The sequence below is a fragment of the Somniosus microcephalus genome, chromosome 11 (genome assembly GCF_052327205.1).
Source record: "Somniosus microcephalus isolate GS21.2 chromosome 11, FLI_Smic_1.0, whole genome shotgun sequence".
Lineage (NCBI taxonomy): Eukaryota > Metazoa > Chordata > Chondrichthyes > Squaliformes > Somniosidae > Somniosus > Somniosus microcephalus.
The window spans coordinates 169,063,164-169,090,262 of NC_140997.1; the positions used below are offsets into that span (position 1 = coordinate 169,063,164).

General features: G+C 44.8%; 1 protein-coding gene across 5 annotated transcripts in view; it reads left to right on the forward strand.

Moving 5' to 3' along the window:
* LOC147110976 (contactin-4-like) overlaps nucleotides 1-27,099 on the forward strand; it is a 2,035,446-nt gene that overhangs the window by 1,137,171 nt on the left and 871,176 nt on the right. For all 5 annotated transcript variants that reach the window (XM_086001418.1, XM_086001414.1, XM_086001417.1 and 2 more), the window contains exons 9-10: nucleotides 15,247-15,383; nucleotides 15,910-16,039. In XM_086001418.1, coding sequence (XP_085857544.1) covers nucleotides 15,247-15,383; nucleotides 15,910-16,039 — 267 coding nt within the window. The remainder of the gene's footprint in view (nucleotides 1-15,246; nucleotides 15,384-15,909; nucleotides 16,040-27,099) is intronic.

The following is a 27,099-nucleotide window of genomic DNA, read 5'->3' on the forward strand; positions in this document are numbered from 1 at the left end:
CTTCAGTTCTCTAGACTTTGAAATTAGGAGTGCTAATGCAAATGCTGACTGTCGCTTACTGATTCATATATCCTTAGGCTTAAAAATTGCAGAGACAGCAAGGACTAGAAATTAAAATGCATCCCGTACGTTGTCAGGGTCCAAAACAGGCGCCACAAAGTCGAATTCAGGAGTGCAACGGAAGTACGAGCGACGCCATGTCCGGGATTATTGTCTCTAAACGTTTCCCCACCACCGACGTTAGGCTGACTGGCCTGAATTTGCTAGGTTTATCCCTCTCCCCTTTTTTAAACAGGGGTGTAACATTTGCTGTCCTCCAGTCCTCTGGCACCACTCTCAAGTCCAAGGAGGATTGGAAGTTTGTGGCCAGAGCCTCTGCAATTTCCTTACTTCCCTCTAACCTAGGATGTATTCCATCTGGACCGGGTGACTTTTCTACTTTTGAGGACTTGCCAACCTTTTAAGTACCTCTTCTTTACTTTTATGCCATCCAATATCGCTACCCCCTCCTCCTTTACTGCTGCATTGGCAGCATCCTCTTCTCTAGTGAAGACAGAGGCTAAGTACTCATTTAATACCTCAGCCATGCCCTCTGCCTCCACAAGAATGTCTCCTTTTTGTCCCTAATTGGTCCCATCCTTCCTTTGATTACCCTTTTACTATTTGTGTTTATTAAAGACTTTGGGGCTGCCTTTTATATTAGCCATTAATCTATTCTTCTGCTCTCTCTTTGCCCATCTTATTCCTTTTTAGATCTCCTCTGTACTTTCTATATTCAACTTGGTCACATTTTAACCTTTTTTTTATTCGTTCACGGGATCTGTGCGTCGCTGGCAAGCATTTATTGCCCATCTCTACTTGCCCTTGAACAACTGAGTGGCTTGCTAGGCCACTTCAGAGGGCAGTTAAGAGTCGACCACATTGCTGTGGGTCTGGAGTCACATATAGGCCAGACCAGGTAAGGGCATCAGATTTCCTTCCCTAAAGGACATTAGTGAACCAGATGGGTTTTTACTACAATCCGATAGTTTCATGGTCACCATTACTGATACTAGCTATTTATTCCAGATTTATTTAATTAACTGAATTTAAATTCCCCAGCTGCCATGGTGGGATTTGAACTCCTGTCTCCGGATCATTCGTCCAGTCCTCTGGATTACTCGTCCAGTAAACCTCTATATCTTTAGACATCTAGGGAGCTCAAGCTTTGAAAGCCCTTCCATTTCCCCCTCATAGGAATGTGTCTGCACTGTACCCAAACCATCTCTTCTTTGAAGGCCTCCCATTGTTCATTGCTGTTTTGCCTACCAATATTTGATTCCAATCCACCTGCACCAGATCCCTTTTCAACTCTCTGAAGTTAGCCCTCCTCCAGTTAAGTATTTTTACACTTGATTGTACCTTGTCCTTTTCTGTAACTATTTTAAACCTGATGATATTCTGATCAATGTTTCCCAAATGCACTCCCACTGAAACGTGCTCCACTTGCCCCACTTCATTGCCCAGAACTAGATCCCACACTGCTTCCTTCCTCGTTGGGCTGGAAACACACTGATCTAGAAAGTTCTCTTGTACACATTTCAGGAATTCCTCCCCCTCTTTGCCCTTTACACTGTTTCTATCCCTGTCTATATGAGGATAATTAAGTCCCCCATTATCACTACTCTGTAGTTCTTGCATCTTCCTGTAATTTTCCTGAAAATTTGCTCCTCTATCTCCTTCCCACTTTGTTGTGACCTATAGTATACACCTAGTAACGTAATAGCATGTTTATTGTTCCTTAATTCTAACCAAATAAATCTGTCTTTGATCGCACAACTACATCATCCCTCTCCAGTGCTGTAATATTTTCTTTGATCAATATTGCCACCCTCCTTCTTTTCTTGCCCTATCTTTTCTGAATACCTTGTAGCCAGGAATATTAAGTTCCCAATTTTCCCCTTCTTTGAGCCAGGTCTCTGTTATTGCCACAATATCACAGTCCCATGTGGCGACGTGCCTGCAGCTCACCCACCTTATTCACCACGGTACATGCATTTACACACATGCACTGCAAGCCTATCTTGGACTGCCTTACATTTGCACCTTGTCTGATTCCTCCTATTTCTGAACTATTTTTTACTCTAGTGCTATTTGCCTCTCCCAGTCCTCTGTGCAGCTTGTTTTCATCTCTGTTTCATCCTGGTGCCATCCCCCTGCCAAATTAGTTTAAACCCTCACCCACAGCACTAGTTAACCTTCCCATGAGAACATTGGTACCAGCTCTGTTGAGGTGCGACCCGTGCACCTTGAACAGGTCCCTCCTGCCCAAGTACTGGTCCCAATGCCCCAGGATCTGAAGTCGTTCCTCCTGCACCATTTCTCCAGCCACACATTAACCTGTCTTATCCTACTATTCCTATACTCTAGCGCATGGCACTGGGAATAATCAAGAGATTACGACCTTTGAGGTCCTGTTCTTTAATTTCCTCCCGAGCTCCTGAAACTCTGACTGCAGGATCTCAAACCCTTTTCCTTTCTGTCATTAGTTCCATCATGAACCACGACTTCTGGCTGGTCCCCTCCCACCTCAAAATGTTCTGCACCTGAAAGGATTGTTACTAGTCCTAGCCCCTTTAGGGCTACCCCAGATCAGGCGTATTCCCCAGACGTTCATCTTCAACTAAAGTTAGAGGTAGCCGAATCCTAAAGACGCTTAATTGGGTCTAAACGTCCAGACTATCTCTCCCTAAAGGAAAGGAACAACCTGAAGATGTTACTGTCCTCCAGATTGCACTTTTAATAAGTTTAACTAGACTGTAACCTTCCGGATATTATGAGGGTCCGGAAAACTTCCCCAGAATTCTGCAACTTCTCACCAAAGAGCGTACAGAGATTGAGTTTGCGAGTTTGATACAGAAGTACTGTGTGAGACAATTCTAAAAATATATAGATTTATTAAAGAACCGACATGTAATTACAGTAAGTATTTCAATCGCAACATTAACAGTTCCAAATACAAAAAGCTTTTACAATCTTATTATCAGAGATCCTTACTCTCAAATCTTAACTTTGTTACATTTTTACATTTTTTAGTCTTATTGCAGGATATGCACCAAAATCAAATACCTTTTGATACCTTTGATCTCCGAGATACAAAGAGTTGAAGTCTTACAGAGCTTGCCTCTGAAGCCTAAGAATCGCTTTGCCCCTTCAACTGAATTTATCTTCCCATTTGAAAGTTCAATTTTTATACCCTTTCTCAGTGGTATTTCCTTTGTAGGTGTAGGTGTCTCAAGCTTAACACCAAAAACAATGTGATGGCTGGTGCATCTACTTGATGTCATTCTTACCAAGGTCTTCTATTTGTATCTTTTTACGACATGTAAATTAAAAACACCTCAACCAGGTGCACCATTGCCTTCTTAGTTACATCAACTGGTTGTACACAGACTTGTGTCTCCGTGTTTCGTTTGATGTCATATTTACGAAGGCATATGTTTCTTTAATTTTATGTGATTCTTTCCAAAGTGTTGATTTAAGACACTTTAACAAGGCATACCATTGGATTCTTTCCAAGGCTTCAGACTTTCAGGAACCTCCAACCTCCTGCTTCAATAAGGCTATTGATTCAGTGTCAACAACTTATCTTATCTCAATAGCCTGTATGCTGTTTACAACTTTTCCATTGTTAGGTTTTTAGATTTCCAAGCCCAGTTTGTCATGTTTTAATAAAGTCAAAATTCTTTCATAGGATGGTGTATTTTTCGGAATAGGCATATTGCTTATTCCTTCACACACCCTCTCAGTGATGTCCTTTACTCTGGCACCAGGGAAGCAACACATCATGCGAGACTCACGTCGGCGGTTGCAGAAACACCTGTCTTTTCCCCAACTATCGAATCCTCTGTGACCACTGCATTTCTACACTTTTCTGTGCCCTGCAGTGCCATGGATGTGCTCTCGACTGCACTCCTCCAAGATGTCGTCAGCACTGAAAACTGGTTTGAGCGTGCCACACTCCCTGAGGATGCCTGCACTGCCTGTCTCTTCCTGCCCTACTATAATCTTCCACTTACTATCCTCCGGGACTCTTTGTAGCTGCGGGGTGACCATCTCCTGGAAAATACACTCTAGGAAATTCTCCACCTCCTGTAAGCCCTGCAGTGACTCCAGTCACTCATCATGCTCAGAAACCCTAAACTCAAATTAGAGCAACTTCTTGCACATGTGGTCATCCAAGACACATGAAGCGTCCTGGAGTTCCCACTTGGCACAGGGATTGCAGGCAACAGGTGTCAGCTACCCATCATTTTTATTAAAAGTCTATCTATATTATTATCTATATATATAAATCGGTCGATCTGTCTGTCTGTCCTTCTGTCTGTCTGTCCTTCTGTCTGCGCAGGTGCACGTCTGGGCGGCTATGTGCTCGAAAGTTACAGGGCGTACCTACGTGTGCGTTACGTCAAAAGAAAGCTTACCTTTCCAAAACGGTTTTAAGCGTATTTACGTTTTGGCCGGGCTAAAATCGCGCCCGCGGTATCTGAAAAACCTTAACATTCCACTCATTAGCATCTCATTATCCGCTCATTAGCGACAGAGTGACCTTGAGCTCGACCAATCGTACGCCGGGTTGCTGGCATGTGCCGCCGGGCCAATCGGTGCGTGTGTGGGCGGGCCTTATCGTTCTGAACCGAGGTGAGTAGCCGCCATCTTGCTTCCATTCTTTTTCCTGCTTTCTGCGTCTTTCTTTTCAAATATACATTTCCAGCAAAATAAAATTGAATTTATTAAATTGTTTTAAAAAAAACTTCATTCATTTGTAAATATTTTTTCTACCCTGAACATTCTTTTTCCTACCTGTCACTGTTTTTTTGTTAGGCCTGAAAGCCTGGGCCTTTCTTGCCCAGCCAGGCCCGAGCTAGGGCTTCTGCTAAGCTCCTCACCGCCCCCCCGTCACGTTACTCGGGGCAACGGCGTCAGCCACGAGGGTCAGGGTGCGCACGCAGCAGCAGCAGCTGAGATGCGGCGTCTCTCTGTTCCGCGCTCGGCTCGGGCGGGGGGCGGGTCTCTCAGCCGCAATCGGCGATCTGGAGGGCGGGGCTCCGGAGAGCGGGAGGGCGGGGCTCCTGAGAGTGGGACGCCGCTGCTCGGGAGGGCGGGGGACGGGCCTTGGTCAGCGTCAAGGATTACCCTGGCAACCGGGCCCGCCGGCCATCTCGCACAGCCGCAATCTTGAAGCCAGCTCGGGAGGCTGGTGCTCGGAAGATCGCGCCTCCGGAGTTCGGTGCTTGGTTGGTGGGGGGGGGGCGAGTCTCGGGGGGGCCAACCTCGGGAGTTCGGGGGGTGGGGATCAGGGGGCTCGGGAGTTTGGGGGGACGGGGATCAGGGGGCTCAGGGATTCTCCCCCTTCCCCTCCCCCTCCTCTCTCCTCCTCCCTCCTCCCTCCCCCTCCTCCCCTCCCTCCTCCTCCCCGCCCCTCCCCCCTCCCCCCCACCCCTCCTCCCCTCCCCCCTCCCCTTCCCCCCCCCTCCCCCTCCCTCCCCTCCCTCTCTTCCCCCCAGCCGCTCGCTCTCTTCCCCCCAGTCGCTCTCTCTCTTCCCCCCAGTTGCTCTCTCTCTCTCTTCCAACAACAACATGCCCTCAAAAAAGCCTCGGCACCGCCGGGCACTTCAGCTAGTATATATATCTATAAATAAAGCGGTTGGTTTGTCTGTCTGTCTGTCCGCTATACACTCAAAAGAAAGCTTATCATTAGGGGAGTCTCATAGGTGTATTTACTTTTTGGTCAGACAAAAATTGTTCGGACACTATACAAAAAACGTTCAAAAAAAGGACAAAATCCGCTCATTAGCGGTTGACCAATCCTACCGCTCATTAGCGTTGAGTAATGTGATGGTTGACCAATCGTACAGGGGATAGCGTTGACTGACGTGATGGTTCACCAATCCTAGAGTTCAGTGACCTGATGCTTGACCAATCGGTGCGTCACGGGGGGCGTTTCATTCTATCTGTGGGCGGGCCTAATCCTGCAGCCTCCTGAAACTTCGCCGCCATTTTTTTCATCCCCACAGCGACAGCACCAGCCAAACAAACCCCCACATTGCAGCTCCGGGAGCGGGAGGCGAGTTGGAGTCACTCGGGCCGGGCCTCACAACCGCTCGGCCCGAGACACAGAGTGGGCGGGGGAGTGTCAGTGGCCGGCCGTAAATTGCGCCACCCGCGGCGCGGCGGCCGCACGCACTGGGAGCTCAGCTGGGGTCCGTCTTGGCCCGAGAGCCCGGCCGGGCCTTCAGCGCTAGGCCCTGCATGGCCACCGCGGCCGGGCTCAATTTTCAAAGCCCTTCCTCAGGTGCCAAAAGAGGGGGAGGGAGGGAAAGGAGAGGGGGAGAGGGAGAGAGAGTGAGAGGGGACAGACAGGGGCAGGGAGAGACAGGGGGGTTGAGACAGAGGGAGCAGGGAGAGAGAGGGGCAGGGCGAGAGAGTGGGAGGGACAGAGAGAGGGTCAGGGAGGGTAAGAGTGACACAGAGCGCGGGAGCGGCAGCGCCCAGCCGTAAACCGCACGGCCCAAAAAAGCCTTGGCAACGCCGGGCCCCCCCAGCTAGTATATATATATATAGATAGATATATGTTTTTAGTTTCGTATCCCTTGCTCCTATTTATTATTTAATTATTTATGTTTACCCGATTTTTATTTCATGTCATTTGGATCCTTTTAATGTTGGTATCCTCTACTTAGTTCATTTTAATTTTATTCCTTTAGCTCTAATTAATTACAGATTATTTATGTTTTTACTGTTGCCCCTTGGTTTAAAGCACTTAGCACCTCCTTCCCAGTCTGCACCAAATTCCCACGCTCAGCAAATTCCCATTGCCACTCTGTTTATCAGATTCTCCCTGCTCTGTGCATTTAGCAAATATCCCTCGAATATATACCTTTTAGAAACTCACCAGTTACAACTAGTAAGTCAACAGCCAGTCACAACAGTTAACAACTAGTCAGGTACCCACTTACAGCTGATTGACTGACACTTAACTGCCACAGACTTGCAGTTGTAAAGTAAGGAAATTATGCTAGATTTCAGGTTGATAACGACCCACTATCTGTACTATTTACCTACTATTTACTAGTGAATTCCCACACTCACCAAATTCTTGTTGTCTGTTCAGCAAGCCACTCCATTTAGCAGGTACTCCCAGCTCTCTGCACACACAGCTCTCTTCTTCTGTTTCCTCTCCCCTCTGAGGGCTGTGTGCATCTTCTTGACCTGAAACTTAAGGAAGGAGGACGAGATATCATTTAGTGGCATGGGTAAGCCAAGCGAGTGGTGATGACCTGGAATTCACTGCTGAAGGAAGTGGTGGAAGCGGAGACACTCAATGTTTTCAAGGGGAGACTGATTAGGCACTTGAGGGAAATAAACTGGCAGGGCTACGGGGATAGAGCGGGGGAATGGGACTGACTGGATTGCTCTACAGAGAGCCGGCACAGACTCAATGGGCCGAGTGGCCTCCTTTTGTGCCATTATGACTCAATGGGCTTGATTTTCCAAGCCCCGAGGAGGCGGGCATGGAGGCGGGACAGCATGTAAAATCGGAGAAATTGCCACCCGCCCCCATCCCGCCTCCGTGCCCTTTTGCCAGGAGGCGGGAGGATGTGCAGCTTCGGGTCCTGTCTCCTGGAGGCGGGAAAGGCTTTTAATCCTTTTAACTGCCTGTTAACAGGCAGAAAAAGGGAACAGTGCCATTTTACATTCACAGGTGAAGGCTTCCCGACCACGGAGAACCCCGCCGGGTTGGAGGAGACGTGGAGGAGGTCTGTGGCGGTTGGAGGCACCTGGAAGTAAGGTGTAGAGGTGAGTGATGGGTGCAAGTGTGGAGTTGTAAGTATGCAAGGTGAGTGATAAGTTTAAAAAAGTGTTCACTTACCTTTTTTTTTACTTCTGTAGCCTTTAGCCGTGCTGGATCGGGAGAGCGAACATCCACCGTGTCAATTTTAGGTAATGGCTGACGGACTCTCCGATCCATCAGACATCTGAAATTTACTTTTTTACAATGATTTTTCAGTCCTCACCACAAAAACGAATCAAACTCAAGAGAATGTCAGTGTTTGACAGCTTCACAGAGCTGTCAAACGCTGTCATTTCTTCTTTCAAGAAGTCTTGACAGATAGCACGTTTGACGTTGACGTGATCTGTCAGTGACTTCTTCCCTAATTGGCTTGCTGAGCCCGCCGGGCGGGCTTAACAAGCTCAATCAGGGGAAAAACCCTCTGAATGGTCAGGCGAGGATGGAGGTGGGACATTGACACGACAAGCAGCAGTCCCGCCTCCAAGTCGCCTCCATTGACAAAATCCAGCCCTATGACTCTATAAGACAGATGAGTGGCTTCTGAAAACAGCTGCAATCTATCATGTATCATGTGTAAGGGTGAGATTTAAGTGAGAAGAAAACATGGTTAGAAACTTTGCAAGACTTCTCCAGCCTCGCCAGATGTCTCGCTCCCAACCCACCCCTGTCCACGATGTCCATGGCCTGCTCTTCAACTGGGGACAGAGCATGGATGAATCGTGGCCCTCCTCCTGTGCCTGCCTGCTCCCTGTTATTGCATGCATGCTTACCCTTCAAGAAAGAAGGAAATGTGTCACTGTTAGAGTAGCGAGAAGTTTAGAATGATATGCATGTGAGGGTAGAACAGTGTAGCTGGTGTGTGCAAGATGGAAGAGGCGTGAGGAGGTGAACGAAATAATCGTGAGAAAAGTAGCAGGTGCAAAGTGCTGCAGTAGGAATTGATGATGATTTTAAAATTCTCATCCTTGTTTTCAAATCCCTGCATGGCCTCGCCCCTCCCAATCTCTGTAACCTCCTCCAGCCCTACAATCCTCCGAGATATCTGCGCTCCTCCAGTTCTGGCCTTTTGTGCATCCCCGAGTTTAATTGCTCTACCATTGGTGGCCATGCCTTCTGTTGCCTAGGCCCTAAGCTCAAGAATTCCTTCCCTAAAACTCTCCATCTCTCCACCTCTCTCTCCTCATTTAAGACACTCCTTAAAACCTACCTCTTTGAACAAGCTTTTGGTTATCTGCCCTAATATCTCCTTATGTGGCTCGGTGTCCAGTTTTGTTTGATAACGCTCCTGTGAAGCGTTTTGGGATATTTTACTACATTAAATGCAAGCTGTTGTTGGTAGCAGCGCTGTAATGAAACCCTTGAGTATAAGTTTTCCCATCCATGTTGTGTTTGGTGTGTGAGTCCTCTCCAGTCTTTTAAATGGTGATCTGAAAAGTTTGAACAAATCCTTAAATAGAAGCTGATCTGTCCAATCATAAATGAACATTTATTTCCTTCCCAAATATTTTTCCGTGGCTGTATCTAGTGCTAGTCAGAAAATGATATAACAAAGCTTACTGGGCACAGTGCATTAGCCTCTGAAGAATCAAAAACCTGACTGAACGGTTTACATTTCAACATTACAGTTTCTAGAAAGGTATCCATCCATCAAATCCTTATTGGATGTGATACAGAGCAGGAGAAAGGTGCCTTGTAGTCAGTATGCATCCATTTCACCACTAACCGAGTAATCATCTGGGGCTATAGAAGTCTTATTACTGCTGTGTATCTGTATCATTCTTTGTCAGCTCCTACATGCAAGTGAACCTATTCTATTAGAGTGCTTTTGCCAATGCGAAGAAGAATGCCGTCCCTAAAGTCTCATTTGCCTTATGGAACAATTGCAGCAATACTAGAGAATAAATACTGTTGGCTTGTTTTAGTACAGTATTAAAATTTTGACTTCAGATTTACACAGGCCTGGAATTTGCAGTCAGCAGCGAAGCAACAGCGCTCACCGCTGACCTCGAAGAAAGCTGCCCACAAAGATCTAGCGATCTCTGTGGCGTGAATTTCAGTTCTCCCGACGTTAGTTTGAAGCCGGTGCCAAAACAAGCGAATCTCCAGCATCCAGCAAAAGTGATGTCATCAAGCAGGCTAAGCAGCCAATCGCATTGAAGAATTATCACAGACAGCAAACCAATAAGTAAAATGCTCAGATTATCATTTACTTTTTTATAAATTTTGGAGAGCAAAATAAAGATTGGGACACACACAAGAGATTAAGGTAAAAGCTGAAGTATCATAAACAAACTTTTTTTAAAATATTATTTTAAAAGCCATGTAATTCTTATCATATTAATGAAAAAATTTGACATTCCACAAATCTAAAATTATTTTTTCAGGGCCAGAACGGTTGTTCAGCAGTCAATACACCGTTGCAAACCCAGTTACACCACTTTCAACAAGGCCTAACTTTTTCAGTAGGGTGGAGTGGAGATGGTGGGGTTTAACAGCGATATTCCAGCGTAATAGGGGAAGTTTTCATCCTTCAGTGTGATTTCAATTGATTGACGGCTCCAGGAAGTTCCACAGCGCAACCTCTGGAGGAGCAGGGAATGACTGACAGCATCTTCTGTATTTCCACGTTAATCTGCGCATGCGCTGACTCCAGAAGTTGCTGTCACTTTCAGAGGAGTAATGACAGTGAACGCTGACAGTTTCACCGTCATTCCCATCGCAGAATCCAGGCCATAGAATTACATAGAATTTTACAGCACAGAAACAGGCCATGCTGCCCAACAGCTCTATGCCAGTGTTTATGCTCCACACGAGTCTTCTCCCACCTTACTTCATCTCACTCTATCCTTCTATTTTCTACCTCATGTACTTATCCACCTTCCCCTTAAATGCAGCTATGCTAATTGCCTCAACCAGTCCATGTGGTAGCAAGAGCCACTTTCTCACCACTCTCTGAGTAAAGAAGTTTCTCCTGAATTCCTTGTTAGATATGTTGGTAGCTCTCATATATTTATGTCCCCTAGTTTTAGACTCCCCCACAATTGGAAGCATCTTCTCTACATATAACCTTTCAAACCCCTTCATAATTTCAAAAACCTCTATCAGGTCACCTCTCAGTCTTCTCTTTTCTAGAGAAAGTAGCCCCAGCCTGTTCAGTCTTTCTGCATAGATGTACTCTCTCAGTTCTGGTATCATCCTTGTATATCTTTTTTTGTATTTTCTCCAGTACTTCTACATCCTTTTTGTAATATGGAGACCAGCAGTACCCTAAATGTGGTTTAACCAAGGTTCTATATAAGTTTAACATAACTGTTCTGCTTTTGAATTCTGTTCCTCTAGAAATGAACCCCAGTGCTTTGTTTTCACTTTTTATTGCTCTGTTAACCTACTTTGCTACTTTTAATGATTTGTGAAATTTTACCCCTAGAATGCATTTTAAAAGAATCTAGGGAAGAGATAGCAGAGGCATTACTACGCATATTTAATAATTCATTAGAAAAAGATGTGAAAGAGGACAGGTGGATAGCTAACATAATACCGATATTTAAGTAGGGGGATAGAACATGTCCAGGGAATTATAGACCAGTCAGCTTAACATTGGTGGCAGGAAAAATAATGGAATTCCTACTAAAGGAGAAAATAGAAGTACATCTAGAAACCAAAAATATAATAATGAATAGTCAGCATGGATTTCAAAAGGGAAAGTTTTGCTGGACCAACCTTATTGAATTATTTCAAGAGGTAACAGAGAGAGTAGACAATGGTAATGCAGTAGATGTAATTTATCTGGATTTTCAAAAGGCCTTCGATAAGGTACCCCACAATAGACTGATGAACAAGGTCAGAGAATGTGGAATCAGGGGACAAGTAGCAGAATGGATTGTTGGCTGGCTTCGGGACAGAAAGCAGAGAGTAGGAGTAAAGGGTAGCTATTCACAGTGGCAGAAGGTGGGTAGTGGTGTTCCACAAGGATCAGTGCTGGGACCACTGCTGTTCACAATTTACATTAGCAATTTAGACTTTGGAATCAAAAACACAATTTCTAAATTCACAGATGACACCAAATTGGGGGTTAGTCAATACTGAGGAGAACTGCAACAAATTACAGGAGGACATTAATAAACTTGCAGAAAGGGCATATAATTGGCAAATGAAGTTCAACACAGATAAATGTGAGGTATTACATTTTGGTAGGAAGAATAGGGAGGTCACTTATCACTTGGAGGGTGCGAGTCTAAGTGGGATAGAGGAACAAAGGGATCTCGGAGTACAAATACACAAATCACTAAAAGTTGCGACACAGGTTAGCAAGGCCATAATAAAAGCAAACCAAGCACTAAGGTTTATTTCTAGATGGATAGAATTGACAAGTAGGGAAGTTGTGCTAAACCTGTATCGAACCTTGGTTAGACCATACTTAGAGTACTGTGTATAGTTCTAGTCGCCATATTATAAAAAGGATATAGATGCACTGGAGAGGGTGCAGAGAAGATTTACAAGGATGATACCAGAAATGCTAGGGTATACATATCAGGAAAGGATGAACAGGCTGGGTTTCTTTTCTCTTGAAAAGGTGACCTAATAGAGGTCTTTAAAATTATAAAAATTTTGATAGAGTGAATACAGAGAGAATGTTTCCACTTGTGGGGAAGAGCATAACTAGAGGCTATCAATATAAGATAGTCACCAAGAAATCCAATAAGGAATTCAGAAGAAACTTCTTTACCCAAAGAGTGGTGAGAATGTGGAACTCACTACCACAGGGAGTGGTTGAAGCGAATAGAATAGATGCATTTAAGGGGTGGTTAGCTATGCATATGAGGGAGAAGGGAATCGAGAGTTATGCTGATAGAGTTAGATGAGGAAGGATGGGAGATGGCTCGAGTGGAGCATAAACGTCGGCATGGACTGGTTGGGCCGAATGGCCTGTTTCTGTGCCGTATATCCGATGTAATCCTGTGTAACCTTTTGCGCCTCTACCTCATTTAGACTTTTATTTTCCAAGGAGTATGTGGTCTCCTTATTCCTCCTACCAAAATGTACCAACTCACACTTATCTATATTGAAATGAATTTGCTATTTGCATGCCCATTCTGCAAGTTTGTTAATGTCTTCTTACATTTTGTCGCAGTCTTCCTCAGTATTAATTATACCCTGCTATTTGGTGTCATCAACAAATTTTGATATTGTACTTCTGATTCCCGAGTACAAATCCTTTATGGAAATGGTGAACAACAATGGTCCCTATGGAACACCACTTTCCACCTGCCGCCAGTCTGAATAATTATCTTTAACCACTACTCTCTCTTTTCTATTTTGCAGCCAGTTTGCTATCAATTCTGCTACTGGTCCCCTGATTCCAAATTTGCCTTTGGGGAACCAAAATATTACAAATCTAAATTCAAAGTGAAAAATCTAAATTCAGTCAGAGCAATACCTTAATAAAAACGTCTCATCTCATGGTACTATTGGACAAATCCTTGCACTATAGTAACAGAGAACCGACAACAGGACATCAAAATGGCACTTTGCCTATCTAGCGAAACACATGTGTGCTGACATTTTCATAAAGCATCTGATGCCTCGGAAACCAAACTGGCCGTAATGGAGCTAAATCCATTGCATCGTGAAAATCTAAACGAATCCATTTGGTGCAATATGGGTTTGTGATCTGATTCATTGGTCTTCACATTTCGAGACCGTGAAGTATATCTACAGTTATGCATTGGACAAAGTTATCCTTAAACTATGCAGCACTAAGATACAGAATGTGGTTGATAATTGGAGCAGTCCCATTCCTGTCTTTAGTCTGTCAACTGCTTACTGCTGGCCACTCTTTGTGATAGCATTTAACATTACCAATCCTTCACAGATAGATGCTGACAATGCCATGATTTTAAACAATATGAATGAGTACATTTTGTTACTGCTTTGTTGTTGCTTGTAATATATTTCTGACTGTCAACCATTCTTCTTTTCATTTAAAAAAAAATTCATTTAACATACAAATACCCAGATCTTTTGTGTCTGTTAGCTCATCTGACAAATTGAACATTACATATTGAATCTGTAAGCTACATTAAAGGGGACTTAAAGATGAATAGAATTGCATAAACATTGCTTTTCATTATAACTTCAACAGCAGTACATATCAATGGAACAACAGCAGTAGAAATAAATAGCTTATAATGCTGGAAATATAATGTGCAACCAGTACTTTAAAATAATATGGGCTAGATTTTCAGTTGCTTGCGCCAGCAGTTAGCGCCTTAAGAGAAGTGATTTTCGGGCGCTATGCGCGTAGCGCCCGGGCGCAGCGCAGTTTGCGCCCCGCCCCAAATTAAGTTGCCCGTTAGCGCCGGCGCAAAGTTTAGCGGCCGCCCGGATGCGCACGCAGAAAATGACGTCACATCCTCGTGCAACGCCCTTTGGCCGCCCCGAATACAAACTTCAGTCGGACCGCCCCATTGTGCGGCTGGCGTCCAGAGCGTTTGTAAAATGGAACGCAACACACCCTGGGGAGCGCAAATTAAAGGGCACTCCTCCTGCACTATAAAAGGCAGTCTGCATGTGTTGTGTGGAAGGATCCAGTGTGTTGTTGTGAACGGTGTATTTATGTTTCCGGCCACCACCACCACCACCACCACCACCACCTCCTCCTCTTCCTCTTCCTCTTCCTCTTCCTCCTCCTGCTGTCTTCCCCCCCCCAGACTCTGCCTTTGAAAAAAACACATGCACCCTTCCCCTTTAAGAGCTCACTGGCACCAGAGTGTCTGCCGTGCGCTGCGCCCGAGCTCGGGTGTTGCGCTCTGCACCGCCGGCTTAGCACCTAAAGATAGTAGTGGAACGCCTCTTTTAGCGCTCCACCAACCTCTTAGGGCGAAGCCACTGAATTTCCGGCAACGGGGCGCTACTTTGGGGCGGGCGCTAACTTCGGGCGGGCGCTAAGGTTAGCGCCCCAAAACTGTCTATACTGAAAATCTAGCCCTATATCTCTGCTAGATGCAGGTTAAATGGTAATAGAGCCGTAATTTATTGCTAACATTGAAATTTAATGAAGTGCCATAGTTTTCTCAGTTCATAGTTCAAAGGAAGTGGGTATTAACAATCTGTAATAGATTTTTGCAGGCAACATTTTCTCTTTCAATTAAATCACATATTTCTTAGCATCACATCACAAACATTGAGCTGGAACACTGGTAGTTAGACGTTAAAAATAAATGACTGTCACGGCTGCGGTTTTATGTAATACCTTTTTGGAATTCTGACAGGATGTTGCCTGAGGCAGGGAAAATGCAAATGAATTAAAAATATATTTGTGACAAATTCCAATTTATAAGCTGTGTTTATTGGTGTGTATTTTCTGCTTGGAAGACTTCACATTTTAAACTTTTCCTCCCCTTTGCACACAGCACGGCCTAACTGGATTCGAAACATAACTGATGCTCATGTGCCCATTGAAGAAAGTCTGCAGTGGGTTTGCAAGGCAAGTGGAGAACCGAAACCTTCTCACAGATGGCTGAAAAATGGTGAACCCCTTATAATAGAGGTAGGATATTGAAATAAGTCATCTCAGTATTACTGCCATAAAGTAATTTAGAATGAACATACAGAAGCTGATAAATGTTAATCTGTTCTTCTGATCCATGGTAATGTTTCTTGATAGATACAAGCCTCGAGCAGACGGAGTCTGTGTTTAAATTACATCCATTGCAGCAAGAAATGAAGTAGGGAATAGTAGAGTTATTAGCATGCATGTTCTTTTCTGATATTAAGCTGAACTCATCAAATGTAGCATTACAATTACTGAAATGTCAGAATGAAGTATTACTGGTTTTTAATCAGTAGAATAACTAAAGGTCATCACTATACTACATGATACATCCAAGCAACCACACAGGAAATTCTGACTTAAATTACTGGGAACACTTGGAACACTACGTGGAAAATAATCAAACAAAATAAAAATTGTTCACATTCATTAAAATTGTGTTTTTAATAAGACAGTAAGTAAAACCATAAATAGACATTGATATTCATTGAAATAAGAGGCCTCATTTTTTTCTCATTTACAGGAAAGAATTCAAGTCGAAAAAGGAGCACTTACTATCCGTGCTGTTAACTTGTCAGATTCTGGCATGTATCAGTGCCTGGCTGAAAACAAACACGGAGTAATTTATGTCAGTGCTCAGCTTCGAGTTATGGGTAAGAATAATTTCATTCACTGATAAATGCACTTACGCTGTCACAGATTTACTTTAACGGTGCTTTGTGTCATTGTTTGAGGTACTCCATGGCTGTTACGAATATGATTCATAAAAGTTGTATATTACATATCTAAGTTACCAAATTGAAACTCATAGGGGGAGAAATTCAGTGGGCTGCGCCACCAGTTAGCGCCTAAAGAGGGCACTCAGTGGCTTTAGCGCTACTGGCCATGCCTCCCGCGATATTTAGCTGGGGCGCTAATGGTGGTGTTAGCCTGTTGCACTGCGCCACCACCGATGACGTCATCGGTGTGCGCAGCGCCCCGCTACCGCCCCGATCGTGATATTTGGCAGTGACCACCTCTGTAGCACTGCTCGCTAATCGCGCCCGGTTCACGGGGCCTACCTGTGGCGGCAGTGGCGCAAATTAAGGTGGAGGTGCGGGGCGGCCGTTTTTTTTGGCGGCCGCCTGCCAGCACCTCCGTCCCCGGCCTCCTGTTCTCACCCCGCGGCATTGCTGGCTGCTTTCCGAGAGCCCGGCACTTCTCCTTGGTGCCGGGCTCTTTTGCCGGCACTCGCGATCACTCATCGCGCTGGTGCAGGCCCCTCCCCCTTAAGAATGGGAGGAAGGCCTGCAGTACCGCAGTGCGCCGTGCCGCAGCGTGTGGCGCTGCGGCACGTTGCGCTGCGATATTCAGTTTCAGCGCCCTAAGAGGGACGCAGAGCGCCTCGAGCCTCGCCCCATGTCCCTCTTGGGGCGCTCAAGCTGAATTTCCGGCGATCGCTGCTCCGATCGCAGCGCAAAATCTGGCGCCCAGGCGAGCTTGGCGCCCCGTTTACGGCTCCAACCAGTTTCTCCCCCTTAGAGTCATACAGTCATAATGGCACAGAAGGAGGCCATTTGGCCCATCAAGTATGTGCTGGCTCTCTGTAGAGCAATCCAGTCAGTCCCATTCCCCCGCTCTATCCCTGTAGCCCTGCAAGTTTATTTCCCTCAAATGCCTATCCAGTCTCCCCTTGAAAATATTGAGTGTCTCCGCTTCCACCACTTCCGTCGGCAGCAAATTCCAGGCCCTCACCACCCGCTGTGTAAAAAAAGTTTTTCCTCACATCCCCCATGTATCTCTTGCTCAAAACCTTAAATCTGTGTCCCCTAGTCCTTGTACCATCAACTAGTGGGAACAGCCTTTCCCCGTCTAGCCTATCCAAGCCAGTCAGAATCTTGTACACCTCTATCAAATCACCCCTCAATCTCCTTTGCTCTAATGAAAACAACTCCAGCTTCTCCAACCTGTCCTTGTAGCTAAGATCACCAATCCCTGGAACCATTCTGGTAAATCTCCTCTTCACCCTCTCAAGGGTCTTCACATCCTGCCTAAAGTCTGGTGACCAGAACTGGACGCAATACTCCAGTTGTGTCCTATCTTCCCAGTAATATTTAAAATAATTTTCCCTCCTCTTTATATTGTTATCTCTGCTTGCTGAAGAGCACCACACCGCCCCTTCAACCAGAAGGACAGATCAATCTGAGGTTGCAGATTGGTCATTGTTATACTCCATATTTGGCAGTAAGAGTAGCCAATAAAGCATTTGAATTTGAATTTGAATTTGAGTAGGATAGCGTCACCACATCATTGCATTCTCCTACCACTAGGAGCAGGCTCACTGAAAACAAGAGCATCTCACTGAATTGAGTGATGTGGACTTGATCTGCTTGACTGTTTGAATCCCAAGAACCCAACAGACTGGTGCTTTGCTACACCTCTTAAAACAATAGAATTGATATACTGAACAAAAGAATATATTGATGAAAATATAAGCTGTCTGAGCAATTGATTTGATGTTTAGTTTATAAATTGCAATAAGTTAGAAATACAATGAAGAAAAAGATCAATTTCAGGCAAATTTTCCACACCATTCACCAATGTTACACAGATTCACAAAAGTATAACTAATAGCTTCTTGTTGCTAGTGAAAAATATGACACTGTGACAGTCTTAAAGAAGCTTTAAGGTCAGAGTTATTTTTGGCTAATTGGTTTCTTGAGAAAATGGAGGGATGTGCAGTATGATGGTTACAGCAGAGGTTGAACTGGGATCATTTCAGCGGACAGATAAAAGACATGGTGGCATTTAAGGGTGGATGTGGCCCAACACACAGCTGCAACTAAGATCTGTTTTGTGACTTTGTTGCAGGAAGGCAGTTGTAAGCTTATTATACAAAATTTCGAACTCGAACAAAGCAACAATAACATTTCTTTTGCTGTCTTATAGAGTAATTATTTTTTTTCTTGCCGGTGCCAACATACTTCTAATAGACATCCTACTCAAGGCATTAACATAATATAAATTATCACTGTAAAGAAATTTTTTAAATGTCCAGCAATTGCTGTCTTTGCAGTAATTATATAAGACTGTTCCAAATTTTCCACTGTAATTTTACATAACCTTCATATTTTGATTGTTATTAATCCAATTAATATTGGAAGGTTTTGAAATATTATCACCTTCAGGGAATACAACTTGTATATCAGTAGAGAATTTGAAATCAAGTTTCATAAACAATATTTTTGTTGTTTGTATTCCTGACATTTCTTTTGCAGTATAAAAAGAATTTAGATGACAAATCAAAGTTAACTTTATTAACTCTGCCTCTGTTAAACTGGTCATTCTGGCAGGATTGTTATTTTAAGTAATAAATTAGGAGGAAGATTTTCTCATTGGAATGCAAAGGTTACTTGTTCTCATGTAATAAAGGCCCTTGGATGGACAGCTAGGCAGCTCATAGAAAAAGCATTGAGGTATTGCAATGACTTTGGACAGAAGAAGAAATCAAGGTTGGATTTCTTTTCAACCTTGGTGATGTTGTGCATTATGTAAAGGGTAGGTCATGTCTAGTGAACCTAATTGAATTTTTTGTAGAAGTACCTAAAGTAGCAGAGTGGGGAATGTCTATGGATGTAGTTTATATGGACCTCCAGAAGGCATTCAATGAGGTTCCACCTGTTAACTAAAATTAAAGCTCATGGAATTCAAGGCAAAGTATTGGCCTGATTACGAGATTGGTTAGGTGGACAAGACAGAGAGTAGGGATAAGGGGTATGTGCTCGCATCGGAAGGAAGTGACTAGTGCTATCAACAACAAAAACAACTTGTATTTTTATATTGCGCAAAATGGCCCAAGGTGCTTCACAGGAGCGTTACAAAGAAAATTTGACACCGAGCCACATAAGAAGAAATTAGGGCAGGTGACCAAAAACTTGGTCAAAGAGGTAGGTTTTAAGGAGTGTCTTAAAGGAGGAAAGAGAGGTAGAGAGGCAGGGAGTTTTAGGGAGGGAATTCCAGAGCTTAGGGCCTTGGCAGCTGAAGGCACAGCCACCAATGGTTGAGCGATTAAAATCAGGGATGCTCAAGACAACAGAATTAGAGGAGCGCAGATATCTCAGAGGGTTGTTGGGCTGGAGGAGGTTATAGAGGTAGGGAGGGATGAGGCCATGGAGGGATTTGAAAACAAGGATAATAATTTTTAAATCGAATCATTGCTTAACCGGGAGCCAAAGTAGGTCAGTGAGCACAGGGGTGATGGGTGAACGGGACTTGGTACGAGTTAGGACATGGGCAGCAGAGCTTTGGATGACCTCATGTTTATGTAGGGTATAACGTGGGAGGCCAGCCAGGAGTGCGTTGGAATAGTCAAGTCTAGAGGTCGAGAGGTAGCAAAGGCATGGATGAGGGTTTCAGCAGCAGATGAGCTGAGGCAGGGGCGAAGGTGGGGGATGTTATGGAGGTGGAAATAGGCAGTCTCAGTTATGGTGCGGATATGTGGTCGGAAGCTCATTTCAGGGTCAAATATGACCGCAACATTGCAAAAAGTCTGGTTCAGCCTCAGACAGATGCTAGGAAGAGGGATGGAGTCAGTGGCAGTGGATCGGAGTTTGTGGTGGGGACCGAAGACAATGGGGCAGAATTTGCAGTCATTATGACAGCATACTCTCAGATTACGCCGTCATACTGCCTTTGAAATTGAACGCAAGTTCGGGATCAAGCATGTTACGACTTGACAGATCATCCACTGTGACTGTCAAATCCTGATTGCCGGCGCAGAGTTGGGCTAATTGCCCATCAATTACACGGGAAAATTTTACGGCTAGTGCAAACAGGCATAGGAGCCTGTTTGGACCGCGTAAGAAGAGTGGGCATATGCAGCAGCTGGAAATATACACCCGTCATAATAAAAATCTTCAAAATAAATATCTATAGCCACTTAACTATCTCTTGATTCCAACACAACTCACGGAGACAAATAGGCAAAGGTGAAAACAATCTACCAAGAATGAGAAACTGATTTATTTATTAATATAACTGGGGCGAATGAAAGATTGATTTATTTATTAATGTAACTGGGGTAAGTGAGATTAAAAAATCATGACTGTGCATCGGAGATCTCTGTTTCCTGATTGGAGCACCATCCCACGTGATCCCGGTACGCTTACGCACACGGTGTGCCACTGTGATCCGTGGGTTACTGCGCTGCACTCAATTCCGCAGCAAAACAACGCAAGTTTTCGCAGGGTGCCTTGCACCAGCTTAGTGCAGATTTCTTTTGGAGGTCAGCAGCGTACTCCTTAGCTACGCCACCGATCGTCATTTCAGGGCCAATGGCTTAGGTCATCCCAAAATTTAGTTGAAGGAAATTTCTCCTCATCCAGTACTGGATGTCGGACAAGCAGTCTGATAAGTTAGAGACAGTGGAGGGGTTGAGAGAGGTGGCAGTGAGGTAGAGCTGGGTGTCGTCAGCGTACATGTGGAAACTGACAATGATGTCGCCGAGGGGCAGCATGTAGATGAGAAATAGGAGGGGGCCAAGGATAGTTCCTTGGAGGACACCAGAGGTAACAATGTAGGAGTGGGAAGAGAAGCCATTGCAGGTGATTCTCTGGCTATGATTAGATAGCTAAGAATGGAGCCAGGCGAGTGCAATCCCACCCAGCATAAAATTACAAACAGACATTCATGGATTAAGTGAGTGGGTAAAACAGTGGCAGATGGATTTCAATGCAGGTAAGTGGGAGGTCATCCATTTTGGAGCAAAAAAGGATAGCCCCGAGTATTATTTAAATGGTGACACACTAGGAACAGTGGCAGTCCAAAGAGATTTAGTCGTCTATATACACAAATCACTACTGCAAAAGCAAAGTACTGCGGATGCTGGAAATCTGAAATAAAAACAGAAAATGCTGGAAATATTCAGTGGGCCAGGCTGAGTATTTCCAGCATTTTCTGTTTTTATTACACAAATCACTACAATAGCATACAATTACATAGAATATATACAGCACAGAAACAGGCCATTCAGTCCAACCAGTCCATGCCGGCGTTTATGCTCCACTCAAGACCTCTCCCGTCTTTCCTCATCTAACTCTATCAGCATAACCTTCTATTCCCTTCTCCCTCATATGCTTATCTCACCTCCCCTTAAATGCATCTGTACTATTCACCTCAACCACTCCTTGTGGTAGCGAGTTCCACATTCTCACCACTCTGGGTAAAGAAGTTTCTTCTGAATTCCCTTTTTGATTTCTTGGTGATTATCTTATATTGATGGCCTCTAGTTTTGCTCTTCCCCACAAGTGGAAACACTCTCTCTGTGTCTACTCTATCAAAACCTTTCATAATTTTAAGACCTCTATTAGGTCACCCCTCGGCCTTCTCTTTTCAAGAGAAAAGAGACCCAGCCTGTTCATCCTTTCCTGATGGGTATAACCTCCCATTTCTGGTACCATCCTTGTAAATCTTTTTTGCCTCTTCCCCAGTGCCTCTATCTCTTTTTTATAATATGGCGATCAGAACTGTACGCAGTACTCCAAGTGTGGTCTAACCAAGGTTCGATAGAAGTTTAGCACAATTTACCTGCTTTTCAATTCTATCCCTCTAGAAATAAAGCCCAGTGCTTGGTTTGCTTATTGATGGTCTTATTAACCTGCATCGCAAATTTTAATGATTTGTGTATTTGTACTCTGAGATTCCTTTGTTCTACTGTCCCATTTAGATTATCATTTTCCAAGTAATAAGTGACCTCCTTATTTTTCTTACCAAAATGTAATACCTCACACTTATCTGTGTTGAAATTAATTTGCCAATTATATGCTCATTCTGCAAGTTTATTAATGTCCTCCTGTAATTTGTTGCAGACCTCCTCAATATTAACTATCTTCCCCCCAATTTGGTGTCATCTTCTTTGGGAAGGAAATGCCTGATTCACTTGTAATTTCTAATTGAAACTATGACGATTGCACCTGCTAAATGCAACTAAATTAGTAATTAGAAAAGTATTTGTGACATGGCAACAAATTTGTGAATTGGCCATTTGGTATTCACAAATCTTTTTCAGATCACATAAGCTGAGTAAATTTCCACTTCAGTATTGATGATGTGGTATTATCTGCAAATTTGCACATACCACATCATCAGTACTGAAGTGGCAATTTACTCAGCTTATGTGATCTGAAAAAGATTTGTGAAAACCAAATGGCCAATTCACAAAATAGTTGCCATGTCACAAATACTTTTCTAATTACTAATTTAGTTGCATTTAGCAAAGAAGATGACACCAAATTGGGGGAAAGAACATGAATGGAACCGTTCCGCAACCCCTAAGCCGGTCAAGGCAACAAATAGTTCAAAGAGCAAACATGCACATTCTGAATAAAGACTCTTCTTTATTTAACAAACTGTGTGCCCTTCCTGCATGACAAAGTAATAAGAGAGAAACCCCCAAAAAAGCAGTCAGTCACATAACTGGCTCTCACAACCTGGAGACAATGAACAAAAGAGTAACCAAAAAATGACCACGATCCTTGGCCTTCAATAAAAAAATTAACAACATTTTGCCACACCTCCTACTTTTTGCCCTTTGAGGGTGATCTGCTTCGCTTTCGAGATTGGCCCCTTCCCACCCTGCAGCTCCTCCGCAATGGGACCCCAGTGGCTGCAGCAAGGCTGGGGGAAGGCTGCTGAGTGTCAGAAACTGAGTCGGCAGATGCCCTTGAGTTACGGCCTGGACCAGCTCTGGGCCTGGAGGGTCCGGCTGCTGACTGCTCCAACTCTGCATGTGTGGCAGCAGTCTGTCCTGCAGGTGGTGGCAGCTGCAGTGGAGAAGTGACAGTGTTGGCAGCAGGAATGCTGCCATCCTGACAGAGGACAGCCACTCCCTGGTCGGATGACACACTGGCACTCCCACGGGGCAGCACTGCAGCATGCGGAGCAATCTGCTGAAGCACAGGCTGCTGGCCTGCTGCGGCGCAGCGAGGACCCCGGCGATTCGTGCCCGAACCAGCGAGGGTGGCAGCAGTCAGTGCTCGTGTGGCCTCAATTTGCGTCTGTATCAGACCAGCCACTGACTGCATTGCACCACTAAGCACTTGCGTGGAAGCTGCCTGTGCTGCGCCAATGTCCTGCAGACTCCTTGCCAGTGCTGCGCCAAAGTCCTGGACACTCCTTGCCAGTGACTCAATGGATTCGGGCATCCTTACCACTGCAGCCACTGCAGCCTGGGCGCTCATTTCAGCGAGGAGCCGCACCTCTTCTGCGCTCACTGTAGCAGGACTGGAGGCCAGACTCTCCCTCTGGGGAGAAGGCCGCCGAGATTCCCTACCCACCCCCTCCGCATTGCTGCAGCCCGCTGGGCCCCAGAGCTTTACCTTCCTCACACCATTCCTCCCTGCTCCCCTCCAGGGAAGATGTGTCCCCATTATGGCCATGGGCTGCCTCAGCTGAGGGTGGCACTGATGGTCTGGCTTCCTCTTCCTCCTCGCCTTCAGAATCACTCACAGTGGCAGCTTGAGGGCCCGCCTCCTCACCTGGTGAATCAGCATCTGAAAACAGGGAGGTACAAGAGTTGCTTTAGTGTGAGGACAGGGCGGCAGCGAGGGAGGCATGAGTGCTGCAATGCACTGTATTGGTTTGATAGTGGCAAAGGATGCTGGTGTGAGGCACAAGTGGAAGGAGAGAGGTCAAAAAGGTGATGACCTTACCATTGCTGTCCAGAACGGGGTCGGCATCTCCAGTGGCGACGGGGCCAATCATCCGGCCTGCCATAATCCGCTGGACTCGCTGCTCCAGATCGCTGTCTTGAAGGTGAGGCCAGCCTCCCCCGGTCCGTTGCTGCTGCCTCCTGTTATGGGCCAGCTTGCCCTGCAAGAGAAAGGACGGGCTCTCAGTACAGTGTGAAGCCCTGATCTTGGCTGCACTGCCTCCCATGGTGGAATAGCCCTTACAGTGTGAAGCCCTGATCTTGGCTGCACTGCCTCCCATGGTTGAATAGCCCTTACAGTGTGTAAAGTGCTGAATGTGCGTGTGAGTTTCATGAAAGGCCCATAGGTGTTGGATGAGGGCTGGGCATTGGGGCTTTCAGGACCCTTTGGCCATAAAGTGAGGTGCACATGTAGGGATGAAGAGGATACTAAAAAGGGTACTCACCCTGACGACCCGAGTGAGGTCGTTGAACTTCTTCCTGCATTGCACAGGGGTCCTAGGCACCATGCTGCTGGAGGTCACTCTGTGAGCCACCTCCCTCCAAGCTTTGCGATAGTCATTGGGCAGCGGCCTCCTGCCACTGTCCGGAAACAGGATAGATCACCTGCGCTCCACTGCGCCAACCAGAACCTGCAAGGCCCCCTCACTGAACCGCTTCACTCGCTCCCTGGCCCTCTCCATTGTCCTAGGCGTTAGAATGTGGCAGCAGGTCTGTCCAGGCCGAGAATCAGGGCTCCGATGCGCAGGGTGTGGCTGCAATCCAAGATTGAACCTCCCCTTTAAGAGCTGACCGGTGCCAGCGTGTCTGCGTGCAATCGCTAACTGGCCGCACCTGCGCTGTGCCCGCCCTCGGTGGTAACGCCTCGCTTCTCCGGCTTAGTGCCTTAAGACAGTTGTGCAGCGCCTGTTTTAGCGCTCCAAGCAGCTCCTGGGGCGAAGCAGGTCAATTTAGCAGTAGGTGCCGATAATTTGCGCCGGGCGCTAAATTTCGCGCCCGCTCGAGTATTACGCCCCAAATATGGCGATACTGAATTTCTCCCCCTAAATCTTTAATAGAAATTGTGAACAACAGTGGTCTCAGCACTGATCCTTGTGGGATCACCACTTTCCACCTTCTGCCACACTGAATAGCGATCCTTTACCCCGACTCTCTGCTTTCTGTCTCTGAGACAAAGCAGTCCATGGGCTCCTCACACTTGTTGTCGGAGATGAGGGTGGAAGAGACAGGGGAGAGAGGTTTAAGAAGGCTGTTAGCAGTGGAAAATAGAAGCCATTCTAGAATGATTCTGAAATAATGAGCAGTTTTGCAGATGAGAGCAGGACTGGATAATGCTTTGTGTGGTCCAGCCAGATCTGGCGGTGAATGGCTAAATCAGTTGTCCACCATATCCGTTTAAATCTGTATCCCTCGGACTTAAAGAAGCGAAGATAAGGGTTGTACCAGGAGGAGCGGCCAGTGTGGGAGAGAGTAATTGTTTTAATAGGGACTAGGGCAGCAAAGGTGGTGGTGAGGGTATAGTTCATTAATCTATTATCGAAGGCATTTTGAACATCTCGATAAATTATATCTACAGCATTACCCTTGTCTACTTTCTCTGTTGCCTCTTCAAATAATTCAGTGAGGTTGGTTAAGCAAGACTTTCCCTTTTGAAATCCTTGCTGACTATTCATTACTATATTTTTGGTTTCTTGATGTTTTTCTATTTCCTCCTTTAGCAGGGATTCCATTATTATTCCTATCACCGATGTTAAGCTGACTGGTCCATAGTTCCTGGATGTGTTCTATCTCCCTTCTTAAACATAGGTATTACATTAGCTATCTGCCAATCCTCTGGCAGTACCCCTTTTTATAACAATTATTAAATATGTGTAATAGTGCCTCTGCTATCTCTTACCTAGATTTTATTTTAATGCTCAAATGTAATCTGTCCAGACCAGGGGGTTTATCCTGTTAGATTTTGATTAGTTTATTTAATATTTCTCTTCTTTTTATTTTAAATGCAGTTATATCATTTCTAATCTAATCTTTTGATGTCATGTCTACCAGATCTATCTCTCTGAAGCAAAGTAATTATTTAATATTTCTGCCATTTCGCTATCGCTGCCTGTAATTTTATCCTGTCCATCCCTTCATGGCTCTATTCCCATCCCGACTTCTTTTTTTAAAATTTATGTGCCTGTAGAATATTTTACTGTTTTGTTTTATGCTCTTTGATAATTTAATCTCATAATTCCTCTTTGCCTTCCTAATTTTTTTGACTTTTCTCTTAATCTCTTTGTATTCTTCCTTGTCACGCTCTCTCCTGCTGTCCATGTACTAAGTGTATGCTTCTTTCCTTACCCTAAATGTTTTCCTTATGTCTTTAGTCATCCATGGTGTCTCATTAGTGTTTAGTTTGTTCTTGTTTTTTAGCGGAATATATTTTTCCTGGATTCTGTTAAACACCATTTTAAATGTTTCCCATTGCTGTTCTGCATCATTGTTTGCCAATATTGTTGTCCAATTTATTCTCCTAAGTTCAACTCTCAGCCGCTCAAAATTGGCTTTTCTCCAATCTATTATCCTGGTCTTCATCATACTTACGTCCTTCTCAATTATTATCTTAAAGCGTATTATATTATGGTCACTATTGCCATGATGTTCCCCTACTTTTACTTCTCTTATTTGCTCTGGTTCATTCCCCATTACTACATCCAGTAGTGAATCCTCCCTCGTCAGGCTTCTTACATACTGGGTTAGAAAAGAGTTCTGTACACATTGTCGTAACTCTCTTCCCTTATTCCCTTTACCTACCTCTTGCCAATTAATTTCAGGGTAGTTGAAATCCCCCATGATTATTATTCTATGTTTTTTACTCACTTCCCTAATTTGTTTGCATATTTCTTCCTCCACCTCCTTCCACTCTTAAATGGTCTGTAGACTACCACTATTAGTGAGATTGATCCTGCATTATCTTTTATCTCTATCCACATGGAATCTATATAGTAAAAATGCAGTATTCAGGTACATAAAATAATCAAAAAG